Genomic DNA, 19,883 nt, shown 5'->3' with positions numbered 1-19,883 from the left:
CGATGGCGCAGGCAAGGACGTCAGACAGCTTTCATTGATGTCGAATTGGTCGACCTTGGCGCAAAGCCGGGATGCCTATTAAGGCAGGCCTAGACTGGATTCCGGTTGTTGCGCGGTTAATGATGATGATGATAATCATCAGTATTTTCGGTGGGTTTTAGATTGGATTTATTGAGAGCTTTTGACGCTTGTCTGAATATGTTAGCTGCGCTTCGTTTGAAGTTCACTTGCGAGCCTCGCGAAGCGTTTTTTGAGGTTTACGTCTAAACGCTCGTTATGCCAGTTCCCAATTGCTCTTCGCGTTGTTACTTCAAAACATTGAACATTGAACAGTGAACATTGAATCTCAAATCAGCTGAGAAGCAAGGAGAATTTTCCATTAAATCACATTACATATAATTGCATAAAGTATTTCTTAAATAGTTACCTCCTCAATACCGTTTTGACAGTTGTAGGCTCACTAGCAAACGGAACGACATGCTCCGCGTTTATGGTCGTTGGCTTTGTGAGGCTCGCGAACGCCATATGAAACGAAGGTGTAGCACCTCGTAATTGATGCCATGTTTGTTGCACCCTTGCCTCGATCATCGTAACCGTCAAGCTGTGCTTCATTTGAAGTATACCGCCAGAAGATGTCATTATTTCAGTTTGTCGCTAACTTCTTATTTGATCCTCTATTTACATAGTCTGTTTCATCATTTGTGCGAATGCCGTCTCGAGGAACGTAAAACCAGGACCTACCCGAAATGGTCCTTTACCGATTCAGGTAACAGTAACCTTCAAGGAAACAAACTTCATTGTAAACTTTTATAGAATTTTTGAAATCGACTTTGACTTTTTCTTTGAAATACTACTGTGTGGTCCTTATCCTCCGTTGTGGCTATTTGCTATTTGGTGTTGATTAGCCTCCTTCCCAGTGCACTGAATGTATGATCATATTCTGCAGATAAGATTACATCATGTTCACATATGGACACAATTTTCACCGGTTAAAAAGTGGAGAGAATTTTCGTTTGTATCAAAGGGCTGTAGGATTACGGGCGAACAGTTTAGTTTAGAGGTTATCGTCGAAAGTTGTTTTTTGCAATGCCAATTTTCATGGGTGCACTATAGCTCTCAAAGAGACGACCTCAGTGATTTTTAAGACCGAAATTTGTAATCTTGAATTTAGCCGGCCAAACGCGACCTACTGCGCCTTCTTCATATACAGCTCCAACCTCCCGGGGTAATTTTTTCATTTTGTCACCTCCATATATCCGATTTTCCTGTGTTAAATGCTCATTTTTGCTGACACTTTATTATAGTGATCTTCAAGTTAATGAAAATAACTCCAATAGAAAACCTTATATCCTATAATGTAGAGTAGAAAATTCGCGAATTATCCCAAAAGATATTAGTTTTAATTTGTAATTTTTAACTCAAGAAAACAGCGAGGACTCTTAAGATTCCCAATATATTGCAAGAAATTAAAGTTCCATAAAATTAGATGCATCTGTAGGAAAAGTTTTGTGTGCGTTTTGAATGGTGTGGAACGTTTTCTTTTAACTTAACACGACAAGCTTTGTTGAACTGTTGATTACCGATTTTTTCCTGGTGATGGTGACCTGAGTACTCTGATAAAAAACAACCAAACATACTACATACATTTCTATATTATCGATCGCCAATTTACATAATTTATTACATTTATAATAAATACAATAAATAATAATAAATAACTTATTTCGCTTCTCACAGAATCATTGGAAGAGAAGCGATTAACAATGTACTATGAACGTTTCGAAGAAAAATTCCGAAAACTAATCGATCGCAAAGGATCAAGACATGACAACTCAAATAAGATACATTCTACTTTCTAATAATTTAAATTACAGCTTTATTGCATTCAAACTCCCGGCGATATCTGTCTCGCGTACGCCATGCGATTCGGTGCATCTGTCAATGATGGCGAAGAGCGTAGTGATGCTGAGGGTGATGATGGGAAATAATCATTTCTTCCGACCCTTGAGTAGGGTGAATCCTCATCGAGCCCCTCCGTGGCATATTCACTAGATGGTGTGTTAGATCGCCTCCAGTAACCGCCATGATCCCAATCATCATGCTCGTCATAGTGGTGCTGGTGATGAGCGTGTTCGTAGTAGATAACCTGATGTTAGAGAGATTTATTCTTTGAAAATTACACCACACATACAACCAACGCCATTGAAAGGATAGTTTGGAAAAAAGTTAACATTCAGTTTTGCAGTTATTGACAGGACATTTGGCACATATAAAGCGAATATTCTTAGAAATAGGTAAAATGTCATGTATGTTTGTTACAGTATGCCCACTTAAAGCATGTCATATAATGAATCTCTCCCATTTAATCCAAAGTGTTGTGAGTTGACTTAATTTGGGTTATGGAAAAATAATGCCAGCTGGACAATTCTAAAATGTAGCTCGCAGATATGTTGTTTTTTCTATCTATCGTTTCCGGGACGCTAGTTAATGAGAGAACATGGAAGAAATACATATTATGTGCAACTTTTCCTCATATCACATGGTTTCCGTAAAAATATATTCCTAGCTAGAGCTGTTTAAAAACTCTTGAAAGGCAAAATTTGATGTTGAATGCTTGGTATCCTGTTTTCTTTAGCATGCTTACTAAACTTTACAGCTTAAAAAGTCAAAATCCTGCAAGATTGATACCCCACACAAATGGAGTCACATATTGTGAATTTTTTCAGATTCAAACTTTTTTTAAGAAACGAAAAAGAAGGAATGCGTTGGGTGGAATTACAAAATTATAGTATAGGAGGATATTCGGTGCATTTTGTAATTATAGTCTCCAAGTAATTGAGTGCTGCTTTATGAAGATCTATTCTCAATATTGATCGAACCTGTTGTGAGCGTTGTGAACTTCACGTTGTGTCACTTGCTCTTTGCTAATTATGGCAGCTATCAAAGTAGACCTTTTGGCTTGAAGGTTTGTAATTCGCACACTATGTTGTTTAGATGTTTCGATACTTCTTAAAGTGAAAGCTCTAACTCGCTAGCTATTAAGTCACGCATTTCGCTTTTCTCAGTGGCGAGTCTAGTTCTTTCGATATTTCAGCAACTCTACTGGCTGACAGTTGTCGTGTAGCCTTGGTTCATTTTCCATGTTCGATTTTTTGGGTGATATTTTCAATAATTTTCAGAATTTCAGTCAATCCCTGGCTTCCATCTTCATACCCGATGAAAACTCTTTGTGGTTAAAAAATCGCAACGTTCACCTCCTTAGCAAGTTAAGACGTTGTGACCGCTTTACCAATAAGCTTATTTTTGTTACGAATAAGGCCTTTTTCGGAGCGCCACAACCTTTGAACGTGGATGACCACCACGGCGATGTTAAAAAAGGACCTTATTCTTCTCACTACCCTAATTATCCCCTTTCTCTTAAGATTGGCGCTGACATATCAAATTTTGCCACGATGCCGTTGCAATTTTCCATCGGGGTTTAAAGGGGAACATCTCTCGCTTCTCCATTGATCCTCTCCTTTCCGTCAGAGAAATGGAGTTCAAAGTTATATAAACATTGCTATGACGACATAACAAAAGCGCCACGAGCTTTCAGCAGGATTGGAGGGGGGGAGCGGTGCTTCTCTTCTCTGCATAAACTTCTCTCCCCCTACGAAGGTGGAGTTGAAAATCTAACCTTTACCAGCTTTCATGGCGCTTGAACGGTTTCGGAGTCCATCGATCCGATGGACGCTTCAGATATGAAAGGTTTCGTGTACTTCTTGTACAAAAATATTTGGAGTGGACATTTGTTTAATTTGTACCTAGCACGCAATGTACATGCTTATATTATGTCACTCAATTTAGCGTGATATTGACATTGAAAGTTTAAGAATTTGTACTATTGAAGCGGCAACTTTGAACTACCATAACTTTGTTAATAATATTTTTTATCAAACTTAGTGGGTTTATACTTAATATGGCAGCTAATGGGTAAATGGGTAGGTAACAGTGACCGCTCCGAGGAGCCCAGTTAGCGATACGGTGTGCCGTTTTGGCGCCGCAAATTGCTAAGACCACGACCGCTGCTGCTTATGAGAGCAAGGAGGCTAGTTCCAACTGGCCCAGATCTTCAGAGAAAGCCGATAGCATTTATTGCAATTTTGTGATTCTAGGATGAACGTAAGGGCGGTTTTACAGTCTATTACTAAAAATTATAGTAATATAGCAGTACTATTAATTTTATTTGAACAGATATCGGTATGGAGGGAATTTCGGAATCCAGGGACCATACAGTGTCAACTTCGTGTTTTCCTTTTCAGATTTTCTGGTTGGGTAGGTTTCGAGAAGAATCCGCGAAAGAAATGGTCAATTTCCAACCCCGCTCTCCATCATTTCGCATGAAATATCAGAACAGAGGCCAGAATTCAAATGTAGTGAGCGAGACCTTCCATTTGATACTCATGACTGTATATGATGAGAAAAAATTTCTTAAATTCCACATAGAGCAGTCCTATCTTGCCACCAAATTTGATTTGCTTAGCGGAAAGTCTTTGAGAACACTTTACCTTCAGAGAACACAAGCTTATCAAATATGTTTGAGCTGTTAGTGTGAAAAAACGTAGATAAAGTAAAATATAGATAAATTTCTGTTTATCTTTGTATTTTGCCACTAACGTAGTCAACTCATTTGCATTCTAGCACTAATGACATTAACATTTATTTTGACACCTCGTTCATAAACAGTGATGTGTTTCATTGGAGGCAAAATCAGGGAATCTTCAAAGTAGACTATGAAACTTTTAAAATGATCAAAATGACTACTGACCCCCATTTTTAGAAGAAGAACCTCGAGAAAGGCGGATATCCAGAGGGAAGTCGAAAAGTCAATCAAGTAATGGCATTGACGCAATGGAAATAAAGGAAATCTGAGCTCCAAGCGAATATGTATGTATATCTTGTAGTTTTAAAGAAGTATGAATACATATTTTAACTTTTTTAGATATATGCGAATGAAAAAACGTGCGTTGAAAGTTTCGCACATAAGGTGAACACAAAACCTTTATACTCTAAGTATTAGCTTCGGGTATTCCGACTTGTTTGGGTCTTACAGGCATCAACCACACTGAGTCTCTGGACTTCGAGACAAACATAACAATAAAATAGGTGTTTCCCGTAAAGAAATTCCAGTGGCGAACTATAGTCAAAATGTCATGATATATTCCAGTACATCTGTTCCCTTTTAGCCTTTGTTCCGCGTAATGGAGTTGGCATACCTAGATCGAATTTGCCTCTTTTCGCAGTCAAAGACTTGGTCTGAATCTAGAATATCAAGCCATAGCTGTTCCAGTCAGCTTTGGATCATTTCCCATCAACTTACATGTCCAGGCCATTTTTCTAGTGAGCCATTTTTATCTAGTGAGTGCTTATCAAAGCAAATTTCGTGAACATACCATCGAACACACCTATCTTGCAATTTTTTCACCTTGGATGCATATCGATCGATTTTGGATGTCCTCATTTCGGATATGATCACAGTCTGTTACGCAACGGACCCAAGTAAACATCTTCGAATATGTTAACGCGAGGAGCCATTCGTTGCCTTTGATAGTCCGCTATCCCAGAGGGTGTACGAGAGGTAGTAAATTGTCGATTTGAGTTGTTCGTTGCCCCGCCAATCGCAAAGAAGGTATCAGCAGTGAAACTCCAGTTGCAGTAATGTGTAAAGCAATTCCATAGCGCAGTTCACCATTAGCTGAGAGTACCGATCCAAACTAATTAAATTGTTGAGTTCCTAGTAGAAGATTGTTACTGATAATCCTATTTCCTTCATTTATTCACTATTATGCTTTATTGCTAATCAAATGGTGTTCTCCCCTATTGAATTTCAGCTCTTTGTTAGTAACCTCTCTAAGAGGTTAGACCAACAACCAAATAAATAAGCATAATTTGAATTTTTTTCTGCGCGCCAATAAAGTAAATTGAACCCTTAAACATATCTGTTTTCCACGCGCAATTAACATAATTTTCGGAAAGTGGAACTGGTTTGCTTGATGATAAATGATTGATATCATTGAAGGAAAGGCTCCTTCGATCTGGTATTCGGTTATGATCAGGAAGATGAGGAAAAGTAGGGTCTAGCGATTTATGATATTTTGAAAAATCAAGTTGTGAAAATTCGTTTATAGTTATCGCATAATTAAAAGGAAAGTATTATTACATAGCAGATGCCATTTGTGCTTATTATTCCCACAATTTTCTTTGAGTATTTATCTTAGTGGCCGAAGCAATGTAGTAATAAGTTATATTAAAGCAGACACAAATTGAACAGATCGATAAAAGTTACAAATTAAACGAGATTAAAATTTGGATTGTTTTCTGTCTTATTCGTGGAGAGGTTTACATAAATATTTGTTTTACTTTCAAATTTAAAACCCATATCAAATAAAGCTTGGCATTATTTTCCATTCAATCATTGTCTTTAATGGATAAAGTGTAAATAAAATAACCCATTTTTGAAGCTCAATAAATTTCGAAAAATCAGTAAACCATAATTATTTAGCGCTTTTTTAATCTCACAAAATCAAGTACGCTTTTTGAAATAAGAAAGCCAAAAATAAATTTAGTCACAAAGCAACGAAGCTCACACATGTTGAAAAGTAGGTGAAGCTTTTCGGTTAAGAAATTTTCAGAGTCAGCACATGGAAAGAATTCAGCATTTGCCGGATCACATTCAGCGAACTTACCTTCTGAGGTCCATGTCCACCCTTGATATCTAACCAAAACCTGACTAAGTTGAGAAGCAAACCGATCACAGAAATAGCGAAGAATTTGATTTGCAGATGCGCCGATAATAATTTCAGTAATAATTCAATCTTAGATTTGATTACGGATCCAATCATTAGAATCTTCATGATAGCCTTCTTCTTCTTCTTTTTCTTTCCTCGGGTCACTAAATTAGAAAATAAAAAAGAGGTGGAATTAGCATTTTGTAAACAATTAATTATTGCCAGCATTCCAATTAGTCATTCTGCAAAACACAATGGTTATTTTTGATTATTTTCACTAAATTTCATTACATTGAACTACAATGCAATTTCTGCATTCCAATGCAATTGAACTAGCTAGATTATCGGGTTAAAAATCACACGACAAACATAGGTTAAGAATCACTCAAGTGAAGATGCAGACAAACAGTGGTGTTAAAATCACAAATCTAAATTTTTGCAGATTTAATGATACTATTATAACTAATTTTCATTGCAATAAAGCCGAAAAGGGCAAATAAGTTCGAAGGAAAAGCTGAAAAAATCTTTGCAAGAAATGAAAAAACGTAGTATAAATGTAGTATAAAACGTAGTATAAAGATAATATGGTAATATTGTTGTCACTTTCTTCTGCAGGCCACGAAAGTTTGGTTTTGAACGTAATATGTTGTTAAATATAGCGGAAATAAAACAATATTCGAAAGACGAATCCAAGTTACTCGTTTGAGTCTTTTATTTTGTTAGGAAGATTGTGCATAGTGTTACTTCTTCTCATTAGTAATTAAATCTCAATTTCGTGTTATTTAATTCAGATTGACTGGTATTTTTGTCTCTTGTGGGGCCCTTAACCCTCCTCCTCCATCCAACTCCATATAGACGTCTTTCTTCTAGACGTTTTTACCTTTAAGCGAGTACGATGCTCACATTTTAAATATTTGATGGTAATAAATATATGTATTGATTTGAGTTTACATTCACCTCAGAAAAGGGACAATTTATTATCTCTCGAAGAAATTGACGATTATTTGATTATCGGAATTTTTACATGCAATATTGCGCAGTAGATTCTTCTGTATATTCCCAAAAAAGGTTTCACTATTTTGACCGACTTAAATCGATCAAAGCATTGGCATAACTTTAGGTTTTTTAGACCAGGTGGAAACCTAATCAGCTTGTAAATCAAGTTTTCCAAAAATTACTGATTATTATCTCTTGATATAATCGACCACTTTTGTTTCTGAGTTGATCAACACCGAAGTTAATCTGGAGTCAGTTCACGTTATGTGGCAGTATATGGTTAGAAGATTTGGCATCTGTCGTATATATCTAAAATATTTCTCAAAGTAAAACTTTGTATCTTTTATGAGTTACATCATATAATTGATTAACGCCATACCTCAAAGCTTCCTTAAGATGATTTCAATTGTAAGAATTTATGGCTTCTCGTGACTTAAAATCTATCCGTTATTTTAGTCTCCCCCTTTAAGTGCTGCTAGTTGCCATAAACGAAATGTCCAAACCTGTGAGACAGGCGCTACCAGCCCGAAATTCTTACTTTTAACTTGTTCCGGAGTACAAGTACTTTTATTCAAAGGGAGGGTGAAGTCAAAGAAAACTTATCAGACGCTACCTAACCCCTTCATATATATACATGACTGCAAAAAATGTGGTCGTGGATGCGAATTATATTCAAATGAAAAGCGGCTTGTGTTCAGGCGTAAATCAGGCCGAAGAGACTTTTTTTCGTTTGAGAAATGAGGGAATCCCGGGTCTGCATAAACTTTCTGATAGGCCAGACCAATTGAGAAGCAACTTACTTGCATTCTTGTGGTCCACGGACCCCTCTTTTTAGATTAAACACTCAAGTTATTTAAAAAGGCGACTAACCTTCCTTCTGACTACTTCTAAATGGAAAATTCGCAAGTTCGAAGAAACTCAACATTCGTCTTTTAAGAGGCTTTTTATTAGAAATTTCCATAACCATACTCTTTCGGAAATTATACGGGGCAGTGTGCCACTAGGAGCATAAAGAAAATAAAGAAAATAAGAACAAATTCAACTGAGATGAGATCAAATTAAAGTTAAAATATCACACTTATTCAACTATAATATGTTGTTTTCGAAAAAAATTTGCAATTTAGCTTCTTCTGTCAAATCTAAAGCGATAATGTAGCTATTATGATCTGAGGAAAACGCGCAAAACAAACTTTTTCAACACAATGTCTTGAAACTTCACCCAGATCTAGTTGCTAAAATAGAAAATGCTGTAAACTGGCAGAACCATAGGAGCCGAAATATACGCGAAAAGAAAGGTTTTACACCTTAAAGTGAAGAGAGAGCCCCAACATACCGCTATTAAAAAGAGTGTCTCCTGAAAGAAATCCTTTCACAGCTTCTTATTAAAAATAATTTTAACTGATTAAACCTAAAATTTAAAATTTGTAACAAACCAGTAAAACCTCCGTGAAATCACCTATCCTAAATTTAACTGAAGAGAAAAACAACAAGTTTAAAGAAAAATGCCAATATTGGCATTTTGAAGGCACATAAGAGCAACTCAATGCTTGTCATTAAATCATGTCAGAATTTCTAGTTAAGATTGGAGCACAAAGTCACTTTTCTGTTCAAAGGAATTTGTAAATGCAAGAAGCAAGAATGCATCTGCAAACGCAAAAGCCCACAAAGAAGAAATAATCTTCAGGTTAGTTGTGGCTAGCCAACGTAATTTTGTGGCGTGGTATCATTACCACCGGAAACAACGACAATGGGCTGGCTAACTACAGAGTCAAACGCCTGCCTACGGCCGTTGGCAGCAGACAGAACCTACTTTTCTACCTAATGGACGAGTCTACATAATTGCGATATCGTGAACATACACTTGATCGGAACCCTACTCGAAAGTCTATAAGGGGAACATCTATGGCAGGACTCAACGTGGCGGATCTTGCTTTAGGTAGCGTGTGCCAAGACGTCAAAAATTTGTTGAGAATACTGGGACGATTTTGCTGGGAAATCAGGCGTCTAAAACTTTCAATTGCAGCAGATCCATACCAGGCAATGGTTGTGGTTCTGTTGATGATGGTAATGCAACTTTCCTAACTCCACGATGGTTATATAGTTCGTCGAATAGTATTTTGATGTACTTGCATTGATGTACTGATTCCAGAAGCCTTCCTAAAATACACCCTCCAGTACACATTTTTTTTAGTGATTTGTAAAAAAGCGACTAAACCTCACACCTAATTATATTGTAATTGCTTCATTGTTTTCTTTCGGTATAATCATCCCCCTACAAATGGCAGTCGGATTTAAAAGATAATCAGAAGTAAAACTTATTCTGGCAAAGCAAGAAAAGAAATTTTGCTTGAAGTAAACGTGGGCCTCGGCTCACAATTCAGCTACCTAGATGAAGGGATTTCACATAGTCTTAAGAATAATGACAATAACCTGAGGGCACTTGACACCATAAATTTGAAAGGTTATCTTAGCTTCTTCAGCTAATCTTCAAGAAAATCAGAAAATGGCAGCACAAACTGAAGGTAGCGGCGGCGAAAACAGAATCTATGAGCACTTTGGAGGCAAAGATGGCGAAAATGAATGAGTGGGTCTACTTATGGTATCGGCCTACTTTCCCTATAGTTCACGAGCTGCACTACATGCAATATAGATCAAGAATCTGATGATAAATCAATATTCTCCAAGAAACCGTTGGTAAACATGCGTATACGGAAGAGAATGCATTTGAAAGCAAAAGAGAAATGAATACCTTAATTAATTTTTTTATCAAACATAATATGGCAGTACTTATAAGGATGCCGCCGTGACTGGCATAGCGGTGCTGATTTGTACTAAATGCAAGTTCAGTGTCCATACAAGTGAATGGGAGTCCTATCTAACACCTTTGCCGCAACTAAGGGGTACGACTTCCGAGTTCAGAGCACAACTCTACGCTTGAGCACACGTGGAGCTCTGCCCGCGATATGGGCACAACCACAACTACCATAAAACTCAGACAAAATGGCTAACCGTTTTTTCCGTGAAACGGAAACTAGCGAAGCCAATGTTGCGCACGGTTAATGGTGACGGTATGGAGGCAGGTGAAAAGGATCTTCCTAACGAAAGAAGGGTAGGATCAAATCAAGGGCAACCAGTCTAACCTTCTTGCCAAAATTTTAGAGAAGTTATTCGAGGAACTCTTAAAGAAAATCTATTTCCTGCTCCCATTCAGCATGTCTACTAACCGGGAAAATCTTGTAGAACAGTTTTCAAGAAACTAATAGAATGGAAACAGATTTTCACAACAAACGGCGGTTTTTCGATAACATTCCTGTTGAGTCACGGATATCAGCCACTAAAACGCTTGGTAGTGGAAGCAACTTATTTAGGGGGCGGGGGAGAATAGGGCATTTTTATCTCAAGAATATTGTGTCGAAATTTCAAGTCAATCGGGGTAAGCTTGACGAAGTTATGAGTATTTGAACGTCCGTTGCTCCAGGCTAGGTTTTTAGTGTGCAAAGTCCTATCGTTTTGAAATTTTGCATAGTGCTTCTTCATATAATTCTCCTGATAGGAGATTTTTTTTTTGAATATTTATTAATTTAAAATTTGGTTAAGTTAGCCGATTCTTTAGCAAATATCGGGTTTTTGACTTCCAAGTGCAACGAAAAATTGAAAAATCGTCAAAAAATTCTTGCAGGATTACCACAGAAAACATCTTTTTCAACAAATGCATTTTGATTTGTGTGATTGCAAAATATCGTGAACACCGCAAAATAATTATTTCCCAATATGCCTCTGGAGATTCACCGTCACTCGCTTAGTTTTAATTCAGAATCTGGCAATTATACTGAGTAAGTATCTACCAACCTTAAATCTTATTAAAGAGATGATTTTTATCATAGGGATTCCAACTAACTGACATATGGGCACTTGCGGCTCGCAGGCACGATAATATCATCCAGAAAGATACAAGCCCAAAGTTGTACTGGGATTCTAAAGTCGAGGCCTCAATAATTTGGGAAGATTCAAAGTCCTGTAGAGCAGTCATATGAGAAGCCAAAAAATATGGAAAATAGGGCAGGGGCGTAAAGTGACAGATGGATGTATCGTGGCCAACACACTGCTATATTTCAAGAATCATTATATGCAATATACCTATGTAAAACATGCTAGGCTCTATATTTCTCCTAACAATCAGAATGCCATAATGGTTTGTTTTTACTTCAATGTGGAAAGGTCAAAAAAATTTTAACATGCTGATGACATGGACTTAATTAAATGTAGAGTATATGGCAATCGATGCGCTTGCAAAAGGAGGATATCAATCGCAATTTATAGTAACGCCAGGCAGTGGAAACGGCTCTCCCAAGGTAGCTGACGGGTTGGTCGCCGCAAGGGCATTTAGCAGAAAACAGTAAAGGAGGAGTGCGAGCGCCTTTGGAAGTCGTTGGGGGAGCTGAAGAGCATTTCAGATAACCGCGAACGATGGTGCGTAGGTGTGGTTGACGTTCTAAATCCCAAGGGGTGAATGACAACCATGTATATACTTAGAGCTAGCAAATCCGCAGATACAAAAGAGATTGAGAAACTAAGTAACTAGTTCATTGATGGGAAATAGCGATAGACTGCAAACCTAGCAAGTCCGTATATAAACTCAAAGTAAGGACACTGATAGGCCTGAAAGTAGATTACTGTCCTCTATGTAGATTGCCTCACCTTATCTGGAACCTAAAATACACTAGGGGGATAGTAGCATGAGTAATAACATGACATATGGAGAAGAGACTATGTTAAAATAAGTTCTACTCTCTCTGAACACGAGGCACACTTAATTTAAAATGTATACCAGTAAATATTATCAAAAGCTTTTCATGCTTGATAACATTACAAATAACAAGTTCTCAGAGAGGCAGGGAAGAGGATATCGTTAAATTCTTTCCAGGCGGCTCAAGTTCCACCGCCAATACTATACTATACTAATGGCATACTCTTTTAATTTCAATAAATTCGTCAGGCCGCAGAGAAGCGATTTATTATTTGATTAAAGCATCATCAACTATCTTTAAGCTTTCTCCAGTCATTCAATCAATAATGTAAAATGTAAACCCTTATGACAAGAAGGCAAGTAATTAATTCCTAGATGGACAATTGAACTATTTTGAGTGCGAAGACAGTAGAAACGAAACTTTTACTATTTTTGCCCCCACTCAAAAAATGAAACCCTGGAAAAGGTCTAACTTGGACAATAATAGTATTAGTAATGGACGTGGCTCTGCATAATATAATACTTTCATTCGCAATTGTGAAATAGCTTGATAATCATGACCTTCATTTCATTTGGAATGGCATAGAAAACCATATTAACTAGTTGAAGTATTTATGAAAGCTAAAAGTTTATTTGAACGCTTTTTGTTCCGCCATTTAACATGACGTTAAATTTTAAGTTTAAATTATTCCCTAGAATAAACAACTATCGCACTAGATCAAAGAATGATTAAAAAGGAAACAACTCAGTATGCTAGTAGCTAGACCTGAATTCAATCGATAACATGCAAAATAGTAGAAGAATTCACACATTGAGATCGTGCTGAGCTACGCTATAAATTCTAATGGTTGTCTATAGTGTTCTGTAGTCTAATTTGGTGTTTGTGCCAAATTTAAGGTATCATGCACCCTTGTCTAAATTCACTAGAAGATTCCTCTCAAACCTTCAAAAATGTTGTGTACTCATCGTTTCATGCCAATTGTAATATGAAAATAAAATCTGTAATAAGAAAACCTGAAAGTATTAAATGCTTGATGTGGTAGTGTCACCAGTCCTTCCACTCACTGTAAGCCTCTCAACAGCAGTGTTAAGACACTGATACACAGCTAACATCAAACATATAACATAATCGTGGAAAAGAAAGAAAATGTGTAAAAAAGCAAATGTGAAAACATAAAGCAAGCCGATGCAACACATAACCCCCAAACACACCTCCAAGACTTCTACCATGTTTGAGCGGCAATTTAATTCCGTGTCCTCCTCCAAGTCCACCCAGCAAGTCTGCTGCTAATTCTACATCATCAGTACCATCATCATCGTCATGAGAGGTAATAGCACCTTGAAAGGGTTTCTTCTTCTTCTTCTTGATCTTGTTGCCTCCGCCTTTCTTCTTCTCATCAGCATCATCAATGTCAAGTTCGAGACTATCGTCAAAGTCATATTCAATGTCCTGCTCGTCGTCTTCACGTCCAAGTAATCTAAAATGAAAGAATTCGTTAAATTTTATAGAAAATTCACAGTGAATGGGTGCAATACGAACTCGTTGGCAGTTGATTCTGCAAAGTCTTTAATGTCCGAAACTCCTGTCTCGATATTTTCAAAAATTGATTGGGTCTTTTCTTTCACTTTATCACTGGCGCTGAATCCTCTCGATTGGAATTTCGCGACAATTTCAGTGTTGACTTCATCTAAAACAAGAAGTAGTGTTAGAAAAATTCTATATTTCTAAAATTAAAAGTAACAATCATTTGCCCCAAGCATGCAATGCAACTGTGCTTTACCAGTACTTAAGATCCTCAACAATATTTGTAATGTAAGAAAGTTCAGATATAATTATTCATCAATTCATTGTAATTTTGATGGAGAGATCTTGACGAAATTTTCCTGTATTTTTTTTCATGCTACCGCAAAGAATGGTGTTTTAGAATGATGCTAAATATTTTCATGGTCAAATTAAAAAAAAGGTAAATGTGAATGGGGCGTATTAGGCCTATTCAAGCCCAGATTTCATATAAGTGTTGGGTAGTTTCTGAAAATCTGTTTCACATTAAGTTTGTACTGTTTGATCCTTACTTCTCATTTTGCAAAATTTCAACACCTCCAAAAACTTCTTGGGCCGAACTCTCGCTATTTTTCTTAACAACCTCCTCACTATTTTCTCGCCCATCCCCGTATGCAAAACTTGACGCTAACCACCGCTCACTTGAATTTGAAGCAGAACTTCTTCGCTTAGACGACAAAACTGCAAGTAAATCTGTTAAGTTCAGCTTTCGGGAAGCCAACCTTGACGGTTTCACCTCAGCCTTAACGTAGATCAACTGGGAGCACATCTTGGCACTTTTTATAATAACCCGAAACTTGGTCCCACACTCACCATTTCCGTAAACCCCCTAATCCTTCCTTTCTTCCATTAACTTTGCTAATTCCACTGCCAACTCGCCACAACTGTCCTGTAATCTTATTTGTTCTGCCCGTTCATCGATGTTTACGTTTACTCCCTCAACCACTGCGTCCTCTACGCCTCCAGACTGCTCCAAATCTCTCGCTATTCCTCATCTCAGGCTTTCCTTAGTTGAGTTCCTCATTGATAATCTCAGGAGCAACGTCCGACCTGGTTCCAATAGATTTCCTAACCCCTTCCTTTTAACTATAAACAACACATTTCCATCCTTCTGGCTATTATCTTCAGCAAATTTTAGAAGAATGGTACTTTCCTCATCTTTGGAAACAGACCCTTATCATCCTGAAAGGGCAGCTTGGTTTCATGGTACATCGACCTACTGCTTCAAATCATTTAGTCTTTACCAACTTCGTTGTTAAATGTCTTTATTCACAACAGAGGATTTCAACAAAGCCTTCGATACCGTTCACCACAATGTGTAAATTGTCTGCTCAATTTCTCTATTCCCCCTCCCGCCCCCCCCCTTTTACTTCTCAGACCGCTCTTGCAGAGTTTCTTCGCATATACTCTTATCCCGTTCCTTCTTTCCCTCCTCTGATGTTCCCCAAGGTTCCATACTTGGCTCCCTACTATTACTATTCCCGCTTTTTATCCATGACTCCGCCACCATCTTCATCTATCCATGGTTGCAGTTCGTCGACAACCTTGAATTCTTTGCCTCTTTGTTGCTTCCCCCATCAACACAACATGGCTGAAATGGCATTACACAACTGGGATTCATTGCGATCATTGCACCAATGAACGTTTCAAATTTAAAATTTGCCGCAGTTAGGTTCAAACTGTCAGCCTCTATGGTTTCGAGTGCTGGCCGACTACCGAAGGCAATGAATGACACCTAGTGGTAATGAAGATGAAGGTCAGTGGTGCAACATGCCATGGCCCCACTAGAAATGAGGACACCCGCGATCGATATTGGTGCACCCACCGTGGAAAAATTGCGCAAAAGACATCTTCGCCGGCATGGTAATGTAATTCACACAGAGTTCACTAGCTAGCAAGATGAGCAGTGCATTAATTTCGAGGGTCAAAATCACCAAAAGGCAGACGGAACTAGCAATGACTTCATTCACCAAAAGGTGACTTGAGAGTCTTGGGTGGCTCAACATCTAGATGTACAATTACCAAGGGCATGATTTCGCCCATTGGAACTGTACCGTTACAATCTATGGCGATCACTTTAAAAAGTGCAGGTAGGCGGATGAAACGACTGAATATATATATGTATCTATTGAATATATAATATATATGGAATAATATGTAGATATTATATACCTTTTAATTATCTGCTCGTCTGCGAAGTTACTACGCAAAAGCGAGTACAAGCTCCAACTACCCCTTATTATCCAAAAATTCGTGGAGCGCTCCCCGCAACATACTCCCGGACTGTACAACAGGTTGCAGCCCAGTACCACTTCATCATTTGTAGACCCACAATCCAGTCGTCATCAGCAAGCATAATCGACTTGCGGTCATAATGTAAGCTGGTAGCCAAGAACTGATGGGGGCAGAAACGTTGATATCAAACATACCATCCCGCACTGCTGGGAAGAAGATCAATACTCGTCGAAGAACTCTTCATCACCTTTAGACTCAGGTCTCCGCTGGGGTTAATTCCAAAGTGTATGGAAATTTAAGAAATGGATTCCTTGTATCAGCAAGACATTCCCGGTCTCTATTAATGATAAAATTTCATCGCATCTGTGGTGACTGGCACAGTGGGACTGGTTTATACTAAGCGGAGGTTCAGCATTCATACAAGTGGAAGCGAGGCCCACATAATACTACAGCGTACTACCTAAGTTATGTGCAACTCCACGCTTCAACCCACAAGCAGTTCTACCTGCAATATGAGCACAACCAAGATAACCATGAAACTGAAAGGAGTCAACCGCAAATAACGGGACCGAGAGCAAATCCTCCAGGAATTCTTTTGGAACATATGCTTTCAGAGGGTCATCTCGCTGTGCATGATACCAGATAACCTCCGGTGAGGCTTCGTGACAACTACCGCTCTGCACAACACATAAGACATTACAAGATAACACTAACACAAAATACAAGGGACTGGAGGCCGTCCACGGCATAACCAGGAAGAGGAACTCTCATCGTCGCCGGAAGGCAACATGCGCGTGTTATTAGTGCATTGAAGCGCATCACTGTTAGCATTGAAGCGCATCACTGTTAGTTACCGGCTTAAATCATAGATGCTGTCCACTATCTAAACGCCTATGTCGTCTAGATTACGGATGTCGCAGTATGCTGGACAGATACAGAGGACATGAAACCAATCCCCAAAGTCTACCCCACACAGAACACTCCTTGACTGGAAGCAGCGTTTCACGAGGAGAGAAATTCTTTTGACTTATTGGGGCAGGATATTGTTAGGCTGACTCAAATCAGCATTGGTAATGTAATGACATTTGTTATGGAGCACCAATTCGTCCAAATAGCGCAGTTCGCAATGGGGTGAGAGCATTGATCTGAGGTATTTAAATCGCATATTATAGTCCTCACTTGGTTGCAGATATTGCTTGCTCTCCTTAAAAACACGACAGAACAACTCATTGAGCCAAAGGGGGATTATCTGTCTGTATCACGTTGCTGAGTACCATCTATAAAATACTCTCAACTATCTTGCTAGGCCGGATTGCCAGATACCAAAGAGGCTACACTCAAGGCAATCAGCAGACATTTTCTGTGCGGCAAGAGATGGGAAAACTGTTGTAATATGGACATTAGTTGCACCATCTTTTCATCGACTTTTAAGCCGCCTATCACAGCATAGCCAGGGTAAAACTGTACACGGCCATGAGAAAATTTGGTATCCCAACGAAATTGATAAGGCTGAAGGAGACTTCTTAATAGTCACACTGTGATCGAGGTGGACGATCTGAATTTTAACTTTGACCTCGATAACATCTTCCTCAGATATATGCTGAGGAAATACTGCCTGCGGACTGTCGTGATATTGATCAATAGTTCAGAGCTTTCCTCAAGTTTCAACCCCTTGTCTTCTGCGACATATTGTTCTAGCATAGTACCTGTCCTAAGCCCAATTGATTGATCGGCGACGTGCATCTTATCAGTTATACCACGCTGCGATCCGGAGTGGATTTAGGAGTTTTCTTTCAGCTATACGAAACAGAAGTGCGCTAGTCACCATACTAGCGCGCTGAGAATCGCGAACAATAAAATTCCAGCTCTCAAGTGGGAAAAACTGCTGGGCTCGATGCTCTCTCTGGGGCAAATTATCGTATTAACATTGCTAAAAAAGAATCGCCAAAGTGGTACTTTTTGGTTTAACCTTTTATGTGATAACGCGCTGACCGTATCAACATCCTTTAAATCCAGGCGTAGCAATGTATGGTGTCCATGGGTTTGCGACATATACGAAATTTGTTTCGCCTTGTCCAGGGCCTATCTGACGAGAGAATGCAATAATAATACGTAGTCTCTAGTTCTAAGAACCCCTAACTTTCCCAATTTACTCCTTTCAGTTTCCCAATTCCCATCCTGACATTTATTTATATCCAACCTGTAGCAACCATCGGTAGCTTTCATCTAAACTTAAAAACCCGTTTCCATTTGAAGAAATTCCAATTTGTATTTAATAACAACAAACAAGGATGATTCAGCGCACTCTAGCCGCTGTCTGTTTCTGGGCGGCGCATTGATAGCGTTTTCTTTTTATAATCAAACTAGCTGACCCGGCAGACTTCGTACTGCCTCAATCGATAAATAAAAGACCCTAAACTTTTGTATAAAATAATTTTAAAACAAACGAAACAAATCCGTATTTAGTAAAAAAGTATATTGTGAAGCATTCCGTCTGCGGATTCGATCAATTTCATTATGTCGTGATTGCTGTTGTTGTGTTTGATGTGCACGAACTCGTTGCATTCTAAGCCTAACTACTTCATTACCACTCACTAAATAACGCAATTCTGACATAGCAATACGACTATTTTCTTGACCTGTCTCTCTCTGGTCATCAGTGCGGTTAGCACGTGAGGTAGCTCTTCGCACATTTGATTGACTACGACGACGTAAGTCAGGTTGTCATCTCCTCGGCATAATAAATTGTAAATAATCAAACTGAGAAAATTTTTCGCTCACTTAAAACAATAAGTCGGGAAACCGGAAGCTAGACGCTTCAGGTATTAAAGGTTTTTTGTATTTCTTTTATAAAGGAATTTGGGTGTGCATTTGTCCCATTAGCATGTAGCACGTTCACATATTATGTGAAAATATCCACTTTCAAGTGATATTGACATTCATAGTCTTAAATTTGCAGAGGAGCGACAGTTTTGACCTAGTATAACTTTGTTAGTAATAGTGCGATTTTGGCAGGATTATGCTCTATGCTGTAGTCTATATTGCTGCAAAATTTTGTGATTCTAGGGTGAACTTAAAGGGGGTTTTCCTGCCAATTACTAAAAATTATAGTAATGTACTATTATTGACTTTATTTGAACAAGTATCGGTATGGAGGGTATTTGGGAGCCTAGGCACTATATAGTGGCCGCCCCCTGATTTTTTCCAGATTTTTCGGTTGGGTAGTTTCTGAGAATGGGTTCGTTAAAAAAATGGTCACTTTCAACCCCCCGCACTCCCCACCTTTACACCAAATGGCAAAACTAAAAACGGCTTCGAAAAGTACTAACCGAGACCTTTAATTTGATACCCCACATGACTATGTTTGATGAAAGAAAAATTTAGACCCCCCTTTTGCATGTATGGGGACCCCCCTTAAATTCGACGTAAAAGGACGTAACTCACTATATGCGTGAACGTTCATAGTTCCCACCTTTCTACCAAATTTGGTGCCAATCGCTATAATCGTCTCCGAGAAAAATGCGTGTGACGGACAGACAGACAGACGGACAGACAGTAAACCGATTTTAATAAGGTT

The 19,883-nt window shown here is 38.5% G+C and overlaps 1 protein-coding gene across 3 annotated transcripts in view; it reads right to left on the bottom strand.

Moving 5' to 3' along the window:
* Positions 1-1,667: 1,667 nt before the first annotated feature.
* LOC119650373 overlaps positions 1,668-19,883 on the bottom strand; it is a 76,115-nt gene continuing 57,899 nt past the window's right edge. The window contains exons 3-6 of one of the 3 annotated variants that reach the window (XM_038053105.1): positions 14,051-14,198; positions 13,723-13,988; positions 6,726-6,931; positions 1,668-2,146 (exon numbers count right to left, since the gene is read on the bottom strand). In XM_038053105.1, the coding sequence (XP_037909033.1) occupies positions 1,886-2,146; positions 6,726-6,931; positions 13,723-13,988; positions 14,051-14,198 (881 nt within the window). In that variant the 3' untranslated portion in view covers positions 1,668-1,885. The remainder of the gene's footprint in view (positions 2,147-6,725; positions 6,932-13,722; positions 13,989-14,050; positions 14,199-19,883) is intronic. The other 2 variants (XM_038053108.1, XM_038053106.1) reach the window with 2 other exon arrangements.

Source organism: Hermetia illucens, chromosome 2, assembly GCF_905115235.1.
Source record: "Hermetia illucens chromosome 2, iHerIll2.2.curated.20191125, whole genome shotgun sequence".
In the NCBI taxonomy this organism is placed as follows: domain Eukaryota; kingdom Metazoa; phylum Arthropoda; class Insecta; order Diptera; family Stratiomyidae; genus Hermetia; species Hermetia illucens.
The sequence above is the reverse complement of the archived record's forward strand: the minus strand, read 5'-3'. Positions and strand labels throughout refer to the sequence as shown.